Here is a 17,355-nt window from a genome sequence, read left to right on the forward strand (position 1 = left end):
CGCTACTTTCTCACCGTAACAGTACTTCCGGAAATGTGTCCGTTTTGAAATGCAGTTAAGCTAACTGATTAGCTACCACTTAGCTAGTGTCTGAAACACAGGAGTTGGACTCAAATCTTTTAATCAAAAATGTCGATCTGCGTTGTAAAGCTACAATACGCATGGAGCAAAGTAGCGGCCTTAAAGTGATGTCAGTTCATACCGGTGAGGCCATTTTTAAACCAACATATGGTCCAGGAAAAGGGACATAAGGCTAAATGTTAGCTACATGTATTGACACGCTTGTTAGTAACGTTCGGCAGGTTTTTAACCGTTCAAAATAACTATTGTTATAGTAATTCATGCACCAGTAGGTAGCTGTAATTTTTAAATTGCATAATGTTTTTTGCTTTGTTTACGTTCTTTGTTGTCGCGGTAAAAATCGGGTACAACTGTGTAACGTTAACGCTGCATATCTACAAATGTCAGTATTTTATCAAAGGACAATAGCTATTGTTATTGGTTTATGCAGTCGCTCCCTATCGTTGTATACATGTATTTTCTGTTAGATAAAGGACAATAGGTTATAAATAGCGTCCACAGTACACGTAAAAACCACAAAAAGCAATTGATGAGATGTGTTAATCAGATTTGTTGTATGTGCTTGGTCAGTGATTGTCAGAGTTTTATATCACGTGACAATTGTGTATTTCGTTCATACGGGACGACAATAAATCAAGTATCGTCTTGATGAGCTTCATGCAAATCATGGTGCTCAAAAATATTTTGAGAATGGGCGAGCGCCATTTGCGGCAGTGGCGTGTGTCTCGGACTTTAGGCAGCTTAGACGTCACTTTCGTTTTAATGTTGCGGCAAATGCCACATGGCTGCCGCCGTCGAGGCACCTGCCTTTGCATGTCCTACAACCGTTTTGTAAAAAAACACACAAAAAATACGGAATCTGTTCTTTTGCTTTTATAATAAATGTGTCCATTTGTAAGGAGAATGTGGATTTTTAGGAGTGAGTTGGCGTGGTATTTGTGATTCACTATCCTAACGCGTACCCAATTTTCAATTCTACTAAGCTACTAAGAGTTTACTATGAGCTCCCTATCAGCCCAGGCTTCCGCCTCAGGCACGCCAATCAGGGCCCTGCCTGGAGAGGGAAATCAGGTACACTGGATCAACAACATCAATGTAAAAGTTGCATGTTTACTTATTATACATACATGTTTTTTTTGTTTTTTGTTTTACAAACGTATTCCAGGTCCAACCCAAGGCCCCACTCTTGCAAATACTGCGCATTGCTGGAGCCCAGGAGGATGTCTTCACACTCAAAGAGGTTAGCTGTCAAGCTAGCGTAAGAGAGTCATGCCGCAATGTGAAATGTTTGGTTGCCAGCATGCCCATATTTGGAAATGCTGACTTAGCACCTTACCAGGAAACGAAAATTGACATTTTCAGAGTGAAACACGATTAGAGAAGGGAGTTTCCACTGTACGTGCATGTGTCATTGTGTCTAATTGTTTATGTTTGTGCAGGTGATGCACTACTTGGGTCAGTACATTATGGGAAAGCAGCTCTATGACAAACAGAGGCAGCACATTGTCCACTGCCAGGATGACCCTTTAGGAGAGCTGCTTGAAGTGGAGAGCTTCTCAGTGAAGAACCCAAGGTACACACCAACATTTAGGATCACTTTTGTTCAAAATCTAGCCATTTGCAAATGTAAATTAACACAATTGTGGCTTTTATTTTTTTGAACAGCCCAGTGTATGAAATGCTCAAGAAATACGTCGTTATACTTGGTAGTGCTGGTAAGTGCCACAGAAATGTCAATTAGTGATGACTCATTGCCTTTGTCTGAATTGTAACTCAATAATTAATTGATTCAAAGTTTAGATCCTGTGGACTATGGTGGTTATTTTACATCCAAAAGTGTGCTTGTGATGGATGCGTGTCTCTTGAGGGTCAGAGCAGAATAATAAAATTTCAAGCCTTTACTACAAATCAAGGAAAGAAGGCCTTAGATCAAGGAAAGAAGGCCTTAGTGAGGAGTGTGCGGTGTTCTTGTTTCTGTTACTGTGTCTCATCTGAAATGCAGACGCTGCAGAGAATCTTTCTGTGGGCCATGAGTGTGTTGAGGGCGGAGTGGAAGATCGTGGTCAGGTAAAACTGAAACATGGTGCTTAGAAGAAACGGAGCCCCCGACCGTTCTCGCCTTACTACACACAACTAGCAACCCGAGTACAAATTGCTCATACTGACACGGGTGACTGATTGAAACTGGAGGCTTTTTGCTGCATTGCAGCAAACTGGGAAGTCTGACAAGAAAAAGTTCACGGGGATGCCATTCAAAATCTGATCTGCTATATCTGGACTAGATGTTGCCGTTGGTGGAACTCGGCTCTCACCTCTGTTTGGAAACTGACAGCTGATTGTCAAGGTTATCTATTCGCAACCAAAGCAAATAGCAGTTTACCATTATTCTCTACATATCACAGAATGTGCTAAATGCTCACCCACCTGAATTCAAACCCACTTGGCCCCTTTCTGTACTATTAGCTCATTTTTTTACTGCGACTTCACTCTTGCTCCATTTTGGTCATGAAATCCTCACATTTCCAAAACCGCTATTTTTTATTTTTTTAGGAAAATGGGAAAAAGAAAAAATTCTTATTTTTTGAGTTATTAAACACTATGTCTTTAAAGTTTGTATTACAGTATACATTAAACACATCCCTATAATAATGGTCAATCACTAATTCAATTTGCTAAAACAAATGACCAGTCAAAAATAAATAAATAATATTTTTAAACAGTATTCTGATTAATACCACGTTTGTGGAAGAAACAGAATAATCCACCCGTTTTAGTCCATTTCAGGCGGCTGCCGTTTTGTCTTGTACTGCCACCTGCTGTCGACTGAAATTGACGTTAAAGTGTCCACGGGCTCAGCTTGCGAATGTGCTCACCTGTTTTCCGGTTTTGTTCACGAGACGTTTGCAAGGCGAGCTCGTAGGTTCTTTGATGTTAATGTCAGTTGACGGCAGATGGCAGTGCAAGACAAAATGGCAGCCTCCTGTGATGGATGAAAACAGGTGGATTATTCTTATTTCTTATTCCACAAATGAAATATTAATGAGCTACTTCAACACTGAGGATGCGACATTAGTATCGATTTGGTAAAAAATATCGAAGTTCTGCAAGACAACCATGATATGTATAAGGTATTACACATATTAAAACTAGGGGTGTCAGGTGATTAAAATATTTAATTGTAATTAATCGCATGACTTCAATAGTTAACTCACTATTAATCGCACATTTGATATCTGTTCTAAATTTACAAAAAAAATGTACAGGTTTTCATGCTCGTGTTAACATAAAAGTGGGAAAAATGTTTAACTAATAGAAATATGGCTGCATCTTTTAGCCATTGATACAGTAATTTCATATTTCATACAATTGAGTTAAAATTAAAAAGATGTTATATTGTAATAAACGAGTGTGATATTGATTTGTGTTGAGGTCATTCTTCTGCCACTAGATGGCATAAATTGCATTTGTAAGACATTGGTGACAGCTCAGTGCATTTTTCTTTTCATATTAAGAGCTATCTAATTTTTACGTCTGCGCCGTTTTTAAATTCTAAAATGCAACTTGACCCCAGTGTCCACAAATATATGCATTATTATTAAATGTATTACTGCTCATTTTTTACGTGGACGCGTCTGCTGTGTTGCGACTGGAATTCCCCCAGTACAGGTTTTCCAAGTAAGGGGCGATCATTAATTGTGCGTAAAACAAAAATAGTGGCATTAAAGGAACTCAGAATCAACGCACTAATTTTGACACCCCTCATTTAAACCAAATAAAAAGAGTGTTTCCACCACTAAATTGTCCACACATTAACTAGATGTCTAAGAGAATACTGGTCATCTCCCCGTCAGATGTTGTGTCGTGAGATGAGGTGGCCGGTCGGGGCTGCTGTCTTCGTTTGTGTCCTTTTGTACAGAGTGGCACCGTCTCTGTACAGCCCCATCCTCGGTCTGGTTTGGTGGAAGGCCCCGCCTCTTTTGTGCGCCCCACCAGCTCCACTCTGGATGGGGGACAGAGTCACTGTCTCTGTCTGTCTCAGAGTTCTCTTCTCTGCTTCACAATGGAGGGTCGCAGCTCCCAATCGGAAACTGGCCTAACGACAACCACGCAGACCTTTTCTCCTTTCTCTGTCTTCATGTCCTTGTACTGTAAAAGGAAATATGACTAGACTTATTTTTTCTTCTACATGTCTTCAGTCACATGTGTGCCCTTACCTATTCATTCTTAATTTCTGTTGTCCTGGTTATTACCCATTGCCTTGTCTCCCACCCTAAATATTCCACGAGCCCCGTAGTCAGAGGCCATCTTGAAAAGGAGCTGCGAACCCTCCAAGTAAACCAGTTGCAGCTATGTGGTCTAATGTTTTTTTTCTCCTCCAAAATCCCCCCCTCCCCCCCGTAGATGTGTGGAGGTGTGGTCAAAGCAGGACTGGAGGTTGCCAGTGACAGGCCTCCCCTGCCGACCTTTCCTCAAAGAAGACCTCGAGAGCCTGATGACGGTAAATAAACAGTTTGTGTGTGCTCAGGATTTTACTCTATGCTGTTCAAAGTACTCAAATTAACTTTTTTCCGAACCCGTTCAAGACTCCCTTGAAGGTTTGCCCCACTCTGCCTGCAAACGGCCCAAATTAGATGTCACTCTTGATGACTGGGATCTCTCTGGCTTGCCCTGGTGGTTTTTGGGCAATCTCCGCAGTAATTACAGCCGCAGGAGCAACGGCTCCACTGATATTCACACCAACCAAGTACGAACCCCGCCACGTCACATCTTTTTTGTGGTTATTTTTCTTGTGTGTGTTTTAAGCGCGACAGAGTTGGTCTGGCTAATGCATCGTCTTTACCCATCACAGGAGGAGGACACGGCCATCGTGTCGGACACCACGGACGACCTGTGGTTCCTGACGGAGGGCGAGAGTGAGCAAGTGAGCGTGGAGATGAAGGAGGCGGCGGCGCTGGAGGAGAGAAGTGCAGGAGAAGGAGACACGCCGCTTGATGAGGAGGAAGCAGGGGGAAAGGAGGACAAGGCGGATCGAGAGGTAAGAGTGTAACATTATGGAGGGCTTTTTTTTGCTCATTGAAATACACATAACTTTTTTTAAAGGTTGTAACAGATAAATGGCATTTCCGTTCATTTCAATGGGAAAAGATCAAATTCAAGTTGAATCTTAAGCCACCCCTGTACTTGTTATGTCAATAATGATTTCCAGTGTGAAGTCTTGTAAATGAATTGTTGTGATTGTGTCCTCAGATGCAGGAGGAGCCAGACGAAGAGTCTCAGTGTCTCAGCGATGACACGGACACCGAGATCTCCACACAGGTTTGCAAAACTTCCCTTCTGCTCTTCTCAAACACCATTTTTGACTATATTTATAATATAATATTTCTATTACCTCTTCCAATTTCGCTACTCTGGCGACATGAGATGAAAAAATAAGTCAGACGGAATTCAGTTGCTGTTCGTAAACAGCACGTGCAAAACTGACGCACGAGGAAGCCGAGGAAAGCAGCCAACCAGGAGCGAGCGTGAAAACAGTCCACCAACCAGGAGCGCGGGCGTTCGCACAGCTGGATTTGCATAATGTATGCAGACAAGACATAAATCGGACTCCTAACACGTCCGCGAAACGAGTCCATCAATCTGTAGCGTGCGTTGGCACAGCTAAATTTGCATACGAAAATGATAAAAGTCGCTTGCCTCAGTGGCTTGGCTCGGTGAAACGTTGCGAGTCGACACTGCAACATGTCGTTGTTTTGGGCGCGCGTCACTCGACGTGTGCTCTTTGCGCATGCGAGTCGCATCACAAGCGTATTGCGTTCACATTAGATGTCGATGATAAAAAGATACTTCATATATAAAAAAAAAAGAGTCTAAAACAAATAATATAAAGCCTTTTCCAAAAATAAAAAACTAACAAACCTGATTAAAAAAAAATGTGTATAATTAATTAATTAATTAATTCATAATAATACCAATAATAATAAATTTTAAAAACTAATAAAAAATCCCATACAATTCTAACCCTGGGCTATGCTCTCCCCGCCATGCAGGACGCGTGGCAGTGCAGCGAGTGCAGGAAGTACAACTCCCCCCTGCAGCGGTACTGCGTGCGCTGCTGGGCCCTGCGCAAGAACTGGTACAAAGACGTCCCGCGACTCGCCCACTCCCTTTCCGTCCCCGACATCCCGGCGTTCAGCTCGCTGAGTGCGCACCACCAGGACGACGACAGCGACGCCGACATCGACGTCCCCGACTGCAGCCGCACCGTTTCGGACCCGGTCATCCTGCCCTCCCACTCCACCGCCGACCGCCCGCTGCCGCCGACCGCCGCCGCGGGTCGACGCACCGCCGGCCACAGGCACGAGCAGGCGTTAGGCGGGGAAGGTCAGGAGGGTCTGGGCATGGAGGTGGAATGCCGACCGGAGGCCCTGCTGGAGCCGTGCAAGCTGTGTCAGGTTCGACCCCGCAACGGCAACATCATACACGGACGCACGGCCCATCTGCTCACCTGTTTCCCGTGTGCCAGGAGGCTCCATAAGTTCCACGCTCCTTGCCCGGGATGCGGAAAGATTATCCAGAAAGTCGTCAAGATATTTGTTATGTAAAATTCCAGCTGCGTGTTCATTTGCATGCACTCTGTGCATGTTTTTAAGCACCATCTCAATTTAGCACTTTGGCGCCTGTGAAGGACGGATGGAGATTTTTTTTTTTTGTTTGGTGCCACGTTCTCACAAGGGATCAATAAGAGCAGAGATATATATTTATTTATGAAATTGTGCAGCTGTTTGTGCCCTTATTGTAAAACGATTAGATCTCTTTAAAGGTGCTGTTGAAAAATGAGTATTTGTTTTTTTGGGGGGGTGGAAGGGTTGTTGGTTTCCCGCTAAAGATTGATTTCAGCTTGTCCGAAGAACCTATGAGATTTTTTTTTTTTAACTTTATGTTTTGTTTTCAGTGTGCTGTGGGTCACGAATGTGAGTAGAAGCTGAAGGATGGAACCACAATGCTCTTATTACAATCATCCGTCTCAGCTCTCCCTTTGTAAGTCAAGAATTTTCAATTACCATTTAATTGTCCAAATTGATATCATCAACCCCTACGGTCATTGTTTCTTTTGTAAAGTGACGACAATGTGACAAGTTTTAACATATTCTCTCAACATGGTGATGCATTTGATTTATTTATGATCATTTTAAATTGAAGTTAAAGCAAGCACTTGTGCTATTAAAGAGCTGCCAAACTGGAATCTAAAGAAGGCTAAATATCAATTATAGCCAATAAAAAGGCTTAAAGGGAGGTTGAGAGTTGATTTGAGCTTTTCACTGCCATGTAAGCATTTTTCGTTTCTATTAGTAGATTTTGTTACCATGTTTGTAAGATTGTATTCAACAACTGTACACTTACATTACTTTTTGAGTGATGACGTTGACCCTTCTTCATATACATATACAATACAGATGTCATCAGGCTTCAGTGAAGTTGATCATGTTTGGCTTTTGGCTTGTGCTTTCTTTGTCTACCAGTAGGGGGCGATAAGTCCTGCGTGATGGTGGTGACAAGCTGTACATTAGCACTAACAACACAAAGCAAATGTAGATGGATTCATGTCCATAGTAATGACTAGATCCATAATGAAAGCAGGGGAGAGCGAAATTAGCATTTGAGTTTATAATACGAATGAAATTAATGTGGCTTGCTGTGTTGTCACTCTGACAAATAAATGTCAACAATATATTCAAACCTCTAAAAATGACTGCTGTGTGAAATATGTTCACTTTGAAGCTACAGTACTAAGTTAATATAAAACAGTACTGAAAAGGCTGGTCTTTAAGTTGTGTATAGTCGCTCTAGAAAGTAAACAATAAATATTCTCTCTGAGAAATTCCAGTCCAGGGTACGACGGCGTATTATCTCACTCACCACTCATCCCAAAGGCCAGCTGACATTTGCTCCAACTTGCACACAACCCCAATGAGGACAAGCACGATAGAAAATGTTCACTTTCTATGTGGAACATTTGTGTACGTGAGTGTGTGTGTGTGGATGACGGCCAAAGAATAATTCATTGTATGACAGGCCAGCTGTCCCGTGTCCTCTCCTTTTTGACTGGTGAGCAGCACCTGGGTCTCTCCTTTCTTTGCTTACTCACTGCTCTGTCCTTTGCGGGGGCGTCGTCCATCAAGTGAACCCTGTGACCTCTGCATCACATTTAGCCATACACACACACACACACACACACACATATATATACATACATACATACATACATTAGGGGTGGGAATCTTTGAATGTCTCACGATTCAATTCGATTCCGATTTTTGAGTCTGCGATTCAATTCGGAATAGATTTTGGATTATGAACGATTTTTGATTCAAAATGATTTGATTGACAATTATTTTTGCTTCAATCAGTAGATGTGCAAGGAATTGTAATGATCTACTCCAGTCTGACTTGCTAACGCTAATTAGCGCGCTACTCGCTGCACTTTTATCACTCAAAAGAACGGCTCCACACTGCAAAAAAAAACAAACTTTTATTGGAATAACTTGATCGTGACTTTCTCCTTCTACTCTCTAATGTGGCTACAACTTAACAGTGTATTAGACCACGTGGAACCACACTGACCCTCAGTGGCCAAAACGGGTACAACATGAACCACGCTCCAAATAAAGGCACACGCAGACAAAGGCAAGACAGTATAAAATAATTTAAATAAAATCTATATATATATACATATATATATATATTCACTTGGAGAAGACTAAACAACACCTAACGCGGTGTGGAGGTGTTTCTGTCCCCCCCTTTCAATATGACTCACCCGACAGACATCACAGACTGATTTGTCAACGCTGTCAAACACGTCACATGGCATCCAAGAAGAATGGCACGCCACTAGTGACTTGGCACCCGGTACAGCTTGGCAATCTGTAGAATGGCACCGCCCGGGGAGTGGGAAAGAGTGAGGAGGGGATTCTGGATGATTCCATAGCGACACTACCTCCGTTTCAACATCCCGGAATAACTTTGCACATTCTCGCTTCATAAACTTGGAGGAGGGAAAGTACTCAATGGTTTGACTAATTCTTTGTCTTTATATAGATAGCAGGGGCGCCGGCATGGAAAGTTGAACAAAGACATACTATTTGCAGTAAATCAACTATTGTTGGAACAATTAAATTGAATTGTATCATTTCATGTGGCACACTTGACTAATGTGCCGTTGCACAACAGTTGGTGATCACTAATGACCTCAAATACAAGAGGTTTGTGAAAAAGATTGCCTTTGACTATTTTCGAATTATGTGCTGAATTACTACAGAAAATTATTATTGTTCTTTTTAATAGTATAGAAGTGGTATATACACACACACACACACACGCACACACACACACACACACACACACACACACACACACACACACACACACACACACACACACACACACACACACACACATTCCCTCTGTTGTGTCTGACTATGTTGTCTCTCCAGAAACCAGGTCGCTAAATTTGTCCCGCTGCTGACATGGGAGAAGGTCAGTGGAATCACACGCACACAAAAAAACAAAGATGGGAATGCAGGGTAAGGTACAAAGAGGAGAGGGAGATCCATATTTGAATTTGCAGTATGGGTCGTCATTGACAGTATGTGATTGCAAAATCATGATGAGCACAATGGGCTGTATGGTGGAATAGTTTCTGGGTCTCGATTCAGCGTTTGCTGGGTGGAGTTTGCATCTTCACCCCGTGTGTGCGTGGGTTTTCTCCAGGTACTCGGACTTCGTCACACATTTCAAGCATTTTAGGTCCCTTTGTGACTAAATTGTTCATAGGTGTGAATGACGGGAACAAACATACAGCGCCTGGTTTTCGCGTTGTCACTTGGTTGACCTTTTCCTTTGTGCTCTGGGACAAAATAGAAGTGACATATACTGTATATATGCTTTAACTTGCACCAGAGAAGAAAGGTTCAACTTTATAGTTTAAAGCTATACTTGATTCATTGAGCCATTTTCAACAGTAAGATATTTTGTCTCTAATTAATGCGCATAACGTCATTATTTATCATGTACGATTAATACCTTTTAAACACTAAATTTTGCACTTTCTGTCGACTGAAGATGACATCACCTGTGCTGAGGAAATTGGTAACGACCAATCCTGGCTCACCTGTTTTCTGGTTTTGGTCAGCAAACTGAGCCATGATTGGTCATCACAGCAGGTGATGTCATCTTCAGTTGACAGCAAGTGGCAATATTAGTTTTGAAAGGTAGGCTATTCATTGTTTATGAAAAATAACGTTACCGCATTAATTATAGACAAAATATTATCTTCTTACTGTTGAAAATGGCTCAATGAGTCAAGTATCCTGTTAAATGGCCAACGGCAGAACAATTGGTCCCATTTTAAATCCATCTACATTGCTACTAGCCTAATCCTAGCTAGCGCTAAGCTAGTGCACCTCTCAGGTCCGATGGCCGTTTTCAAACAGGTGCGAGAAATGAAAAGAATACAAAATTGCCATTCATTTCCTGAAATTTTAAGCAAAAATGCTTTATTGGGACTTTAGGGACTGTAGGACTTTGTTTAAAATTGTATGTCAATGTTTTTGGAGGGAAATTTGATGCATCAAAAGTACTAGCGCGGTATCGCTACCATGCCATTGCACTTAAACTATGTATATATGTTACACTTTACTTTAGTGTTAAACTACACTGTTTATTGTGGCATTGAAAATAACAACAGACTCATTGCACTATTTTTTAACACTGTCAATGAGAATAATAATTAAGTAACAAACTATAAGGACTTATTTAAAAAATAATCTCTGTGGGTTAGTTTCAAAATTATAATTGATTATATTACCCAGTATGATTATTATTTCATTTAAAAAAAAAAGAGTTTATTTATTTATTTATTTATTTATTTATATCAAGGCGTTATATTGGTGATCATGATTATACCTGACGATTTATACCCAAGTGGTATCGCTTATTTGAACATCAGGCTGTTATCGTAAACTTTTGCGCTATGCTTGAGCTGCAAAGCATGTTTGTGGGAAGTGGGTTACGAATGCGTGCGCATGTTAGCGTGTTTGTTTGCTACGTGCTGACGCCTTGCAGCGAGTGGCATGCCAGAGAAGGGAAGGGCAGCGGATGGTCCGGCGTCCATTCCTCTGACTTAACCTGACACCACTTGCACTAAGACGGCGACAGCTGCACACGCACATGCCGGCCATTCTGTTTGTTGTCGGGATTACTGTGCGATAAAAGCACCAGTGAGCAGCAGCACGGCCGGGCTACACAACTACTGTTTCCTCGCTGACTTAGAAAGCTTTCTCCAGGCCTCCAGAGCCTTGTGAAAACACAGGTGGGCCACTTCATTCTAAAAGGGAATGAATGGGAGCATTCTCCCTATGATTAACCGAGCCATGGTAGAAGCGCGTCTCCTAGACATCAGTCAAATGGGACATCTTATGTAAGGACATTACTTGACACAAATACTGGGCCACGAGAGTGGAGACGTGCAGGAATCATGCCATTGTGAACTGAAAAGGGAAAATCTGCATACTGCATAATAATACTGTATGTGTCAGCTTCCCAATGACCCTGAACAGGACAAAAGTGGTAGAAAAACAACACATAAGCAACATGAAAACTTTACACACATACAATAAACCAGTCTAATAATAATACGTTTTACCTTTTAAAAGTAGTGACAACCGTCTAGTAGCAACATAGTTATCTAGTGCTGTCACAAGAAGCTAATGTAGCGGTCGACATTTTCACTCAGTGAAACACAAAACAGATTCAAAACATTACTCACATATATATCAGTCAATAATAATACTTTACATTTTGAAAACTTGTGACAACCTACACAGCTTTGTTTTTAATAATTGCACAAACAGTTTAGAATTTTTTTTATAGACACTTATACCCCTCAAATCATAGTCACTGTCTCTGATTTCAAACAGCTTCTGAATATTGTGGCATGGTAGGTTGTTATGTACCTTGTACATTATTTGAGCAATTTTAAACTCAACTAGATCATAAAATTTCATTATGTTTAATTTGATAGATAAATAGTGAATTTGTTGGTTCTGTATATTTTGATCGCTTAATAATTCTTAATGCTCTTTTTTGTCATTTAGTAGATATAGTATAGTATGTCATTTAGTAATATTTGTGAAAATTTAGAGATAATTTGTTGGTGTCAAACCAATTTTCTAATGCTTTTAAATCATTTTCCACCGTAATCAGAAGATGTTTCAGATTTTCTCCAGGGCAATAGAGAGTTGTGTCACCAGCAAACAAAACACTTTTAAGTATTTTGGAGACACAGCAGATATCTTTATATATAATATAAATAACTTAGGGCCAAACACTGACCTTTGGGGAATGCCGTTACTGCAAATACTGATATCTGTTATCTAGGTAACTTTTAATCCATTTAAATGCTAAGGCTCGTATGCTGTATCCCTCTAATTTATTCGATAATATACTATAATCTATAGTATCAAATGCTTTTTTTTTTATCTATAAAAATCCCAATAGTAAATTCTTTATTATCTATACTTGTAGCTATGGCTTCTACAAGTTCCATGGCTGCCATCGAGGTTGATTGTTTTTCCTCTAAATCTATATTGATTTTCACTTAAGAAAGCTATCTAAACTAGCTGAAAGCTATCTAAGCTAGCTGAAAGCTATCTAGCAAGTGGCTATCTTGAGAAGCTAACGTAGCAGTCTACATTTTCACTCAGTAAAACACAGATTTACTCAAATACAAGGTCATTAGCAGACGATCCCAATCAAAATCCTCCGTTTTCAAAAAATTCCTATCAAGTCGGCTACTGGGGAATTGGAAGACAAATTCGAAGTGCTGGAGACAGTGCTAAATGTCGCTAAACGTCCTTCTTTCGCAAAAAATGCCACAAAAAGCCACAAAAATCCAAAGTACAATTCAACACACATACACCATGAAGTGCAAAATACGTTGACATATATTTTTTTTAATCTTAAAGCTACTGAACGCAGAAAATTTAATTTCGCATCACTACTGCCACTCGTGGCCCAAAAATGAAACTGCATTTTCCCTTCTTCACGTACACAATGTGCACATGACGTCACATCCATATTGGCCAGAGGCTTGCAGGAATTCCCATTATCAACAGCTAAGTTGTTAATCTACTAATAAATAATAATAATAATAAATGTCTCAGTCATAAATAGTCAAATAAAAAGGCTATTGTAAAGATTATTATTTTTTATTTTTTAGTTAATTGTTTCAAAGCGCAGCTTTAAGGTTTCTGGAGAGGATCTGATTCATCAAGGTGAAAAAGGCTCCCAGAAATGACAGGTGTGTAATTAATTACCTGCAGTCACAGGTGAAACAGCTGATCTAATTCAGTGTTTCTCAACCATTATTGAGCTAAAGCACATATTTTATATGACAAAATTCTCATGGCATACCACCAAACTAAATTGTCACAAAAAAGTGCTGACACGGGTTAATTGTAGAGATACTGACATCAGTATCTGCACCAATGCTATACATCTGCACTTGTAAGAATGCTTCGCCACTACGAAACCTGATACCACTCGACCAGCGTGTCGTATATTTTACGATCCTGTCCTCTTTGTGTGTGGCATGCAGTTAGGAAAACAGTCCACATGCTAGTTTCAAGATGTTTATTGTCACTCCCAGTTGAATTTAAAATGGACACATGTAGTATAATGAGGCAAACATTTTGTCTTGAAAACGTCTGCTAGCTTAATGCTATTTACGAGTGTCCATGCTGTGTAACATTGTGTTTAAGACATCACTTCTGGAAGAGGTCACCATCAGACAATTGTCACAGTGCACTGAAATGACAATGACGCAAGGAACAATCTATATATATATTTTTATCACTTTGATCATTCAGAATTACAGACGCGTATTGCATTCACTTAAAAAAAAAAGTCCTGTTTTTCTGACTAATTTTTGGGGGGGCTTTGTTTTTTTGAGTATTTTTTTTTCTGTTTTATTGAATATTTTTTCCATGTTTTTTTGCTAATTTTTTTTCCTGTTTAAAAAAAAGAATATTTTCCTCTGTTTTTCTGAATAACTTTTTTCCTGTTTTATAAAATAATTATCTTTCTGTTTTTCTGAATATTTTTTTTGTGTGGTTTTCCTTCAGAGATTAGAGAACAAACCACAATACAATATACACAGTCATTCCTTTATTGAAAGCCAGTAAGTAAACATGACCATCTTATTTAGTTTAATCAAGTTTTATTTTGATATGTGTTTAAGGCACTGGGAGATAGTCCTGTCTTTGAATCATATAGATGGTATTATTATTAGTTTGTCGACTTTACGCAGGCACCTGAGGACTTTGCATCTGTTCAGGAGGAAAACCCATTCAGATCTGCTAGATGTAGCAATGTTTGTCCAGGATCAGTTGGATAGATATGGATGGCATGCTCAATGGCTACAAAGTGATGCATTTCAGGCTGGCTATGTGGTGATTCAAGAGACAATCAGGATACTGATGAAAATACTGGATCGCTATTAGCGAGTCTGCAACAAGTCACTTGGAGTTCAGAGGTCAAAAAAAATTAAAAACAGAACACCAACTCTGTTTTTCGGGAATTTTTTTTCTTCAGTTTTTTTGAATATTTGTATCCCTTGTTTTTCTGAATAATTACCCCCCGTTTTTCTGAGTAATTTTTCCTCCTGCTTTTTCTGAATAAATTTTTTCCGGCCTGTTTTTCAGAATATTTTTTGGATAGAAAAAAAAATTCCGTAAAACAGAAACAAATATTCAGACAACCCCCCCCCCCCCCAAAAAAAACAAATCTCCCCAAAGAAATGATTCAGAAAAACAAGAGTTATTTTTCCTTCTTCTAGTGAATGCAATACGCTTCCGCACAGAAGCATCACAATTAGTGAATAAATGATACATTGTAATAATTTTTCATTCTGGCATTTCAGAAAACTTCTCCTCATTGCTTTATCTAAAGACACAAATTCAACCATCATAATTTGTCCCCGGTTTGATACATCATTTTGCCAAATGAACTGTGCGGTAATTTAACGTGTTCGGCAGACACAATCCACCCACTTTTTGCACATGCAAACCTTTAGTAAATCAGGCGCATGATGTGGTATGCTTTGGATCATGAGCTATTCCATCATCATCCCATCATTTTGATCTGTCAAAAAAAAAGACCAAAAAAAAAGTGATTCCACAACATTTTAGACGTGTTCCAGCAGTCTAATTGGACAAACGGGGCCTTCATCTATTCCAGTCTTGTATATTTAGCTTTTATCCACCTTTAATCGTCACTTTGTTATTTTACTCTCCACTTACATGTATCAGATTTCCTGACTGTACTCACATGACAGACACGCAGGTCAGCGATGATCTTGAGGCTAACCTGGAGTTGGGGGTGGGGGCGGAGTTTGAGGATTGATGGGGACTAATACTTGCCCTTAACAACCCCCGCCCCATGCCATCCTCTTGCTCAGCTGTCCTGCAATGTGCTGCTACTTGTCAGTAAGGAGAAGTGGAGCAGTGTTGCCAGTGACAGGGCAATCCCCGAAACCCTCCTGCCCCCACACACAAACACACACACTACACTACCAATATCTATATTACAGTTACATTAAGTGTCATTAAATACCCAAACTGATTAACCCTATAAGGCCTGAATTATGAAATATTTGAGAGAAAATTCAGATTCCTTGTAAATAGAGTATTTATTGGTCCTTTTGGAAAAAAAAGAAAATAAACTTCCACATTTGACTTTCGATTTGTGTCATATCTGATACATCAGGTCACAATGCTTTAAATTCGTACGTTTATAACTGTCAAAAATAAAATAATAACTGACATATTTTAAGCATTTTAACTAATCTTTCAAGGCAAACAGAATATTGTGTGCTCTGACTACATACACATGAAAGATGCCGTTCCATTCTTTCATGACCTTATTCCGTTCTTTAGTAATCACTGTTTGAAAATAGGTCATTTAAGTGACATTGAGCGAAAATTGGAGAAAAAGGAGAAAATAAGCTTTTTGTGAAAAGATACATTTTCTGCACAACAATGACTTTGACACTATTATTTATTTGCTTAGTGACGCTCTGTGAATTCGATTTAATGTGACAATGGCTTTGATCATTCACGTCATCCTTGAAAACGTTCCATTTCATCAGATTTGTCATGTTTCAGTGTAATTCCATACTAATGGGAGCACATTGAAAATGGATACAATGCTGCCATCTGCTGGCCATATTTAGTAGGCGTTTTGGGATTTTACAACCCCAATGACAAGGCAGCGCTGCACAGACGTTGCACCGCCCATTGTGAAAAACAACAACATAGTAATTAACGTTTTTGGCAGCATTCATTTGGATTTTAGTATACGTCATTAAACGTTTTTGGCAGTAAAAGAGTTAATAAGTAAAGGTGTCAGGGCTTTAAGAGGGAAAAATATTATACTCATGAATTAGAGTGCTCAAAATGTCTTGTATTTATTAATATGATACATTTGGCTTTATAGGGTCTTTGAATCTTGCTATAATTTGTATTTGATGTTTTACATTAATTCCAAAATTTTATTTGAGTTGTTACTGTTACCTGTTGTTGTTACCTGTTACAAGTTTAGAAGTAACAAAAAATGCGATTAATCACAATTAATGAGAGAAAATTGTTATTTGATTAATTAAAATTGTAATCGATTGAATCACAAGTTGCGGCAAGATTGTAGCACGTTCCGAAATACTGTTTCGGTTTTGCCATCACTGGTGCAAAGTAAACAGTAAGCAAACACCACACCGTCACCCCCGCTCCGATTTATTGCGTGTCAAGTGTTCACTTGCAAATCGCTGAGGAGGGATTTATCCCTGCAAAAGGCACAAGTGTGCCGACCCCACGCACCAAAACACACGCACACACGTCCGTAGTTGTGCTGACAATGGGTTAAGATGCGAGAGGCGTGTGAGTGACTGAGACTCCTGCCGGACCAACACAGGCGTCTTTGTGCTCCCTCCACCATCAGTGGCCATCCATCACAGATTAACCTGACAGGCCGCCGCCGCAGCTCTGCCTGCAGCCTGAAGCAGACGACAACGCCAGCGGCTGGAAGAGAGAAACCACTCAAACTTTTGTCTTTTTCCTCACAAAGCAAGGTGTAGAAAAGTTTAAAATGTTGGGCGTAAACAAATACTCAAGTACATGAAAAATCCACTGGTCAAAGTACAGTAATGGAATATTTATACTT

At 40.0% G+C, this 17,355-nt stretch overlaps 1 protein-coding gene across 1 annotated transcript; it reads left to right on the forward strand.

The window, feature by feature from the left end:
• Positions 1-43: 43 nt before the first annotated feature.
• Positions 44-7,828, forward strand: mdm4 (MDM4 regulator of p53). Its single transcript, XM_086087684.1, has 11 exons — positions 44-204; positions 1,065-1,152; positions 1,247-1,321; positions 1,521-1,654; positions 1,747-1,796; positions 2,084-2,148; positions 4,483-4,579; positions 4,665-4,825; positions 4,931-5,116; positions 5,329-5,397; positions 6,129-7,828. The coding sequence occupies exons 2-11, from the start codon at positions 1,081-1,083 to the stop codon at positions 6,681-6,683; spliced, it is 1,464 nt and encodes a 487-aa protein (XP_085943810.1). The 5' UTR covers positions 44-204; positions 1,065-1,080; the 3' UTR covers positions 6,684-7,828.
• The last annotated feature ends 9,527 nt before the right edge of the window (positions 7,829-17,355 follow it).

Source organism: Leptonotus elevatus, chromosome 10, assembly GCF_054856555.1.
Source record: "Leptonotus elevatus isolate MCC_2025b chromosome 10, RoL_Lele_1.0, whole genome shotgun sequence".
Taxonomy (NCBI): Eukaryota; Metazoa; Chordata; class Actinopteri; order Syngnathiformes; family Syngnathidae; genus Leptonotus; species Leptonotus elevatus.

Coding starts and splice junctions, on each gene's coding strand:
- mdm4 (XM_086087684.1), top strand. CDS start 1,081: ATGAGCTCCCTATCAGCCCAGGCTTCCGCCTCAGGCACGCCAATCAGG. Junction 2,149..4,482: donor GAGTGGAAGATCGTGGTCAG/GTAAAACTGAAA, acceptor TCCCCCCCGTAG/ATGTGTGGAGGTGTGGTCAA. Junction 5,398..6,128: donor ACACCGAGATCTCCACACAG/GTTTGCAAAACT, acceptor CCCGCCATGCAG/GACGCGTGGCAGTGCAGCGA.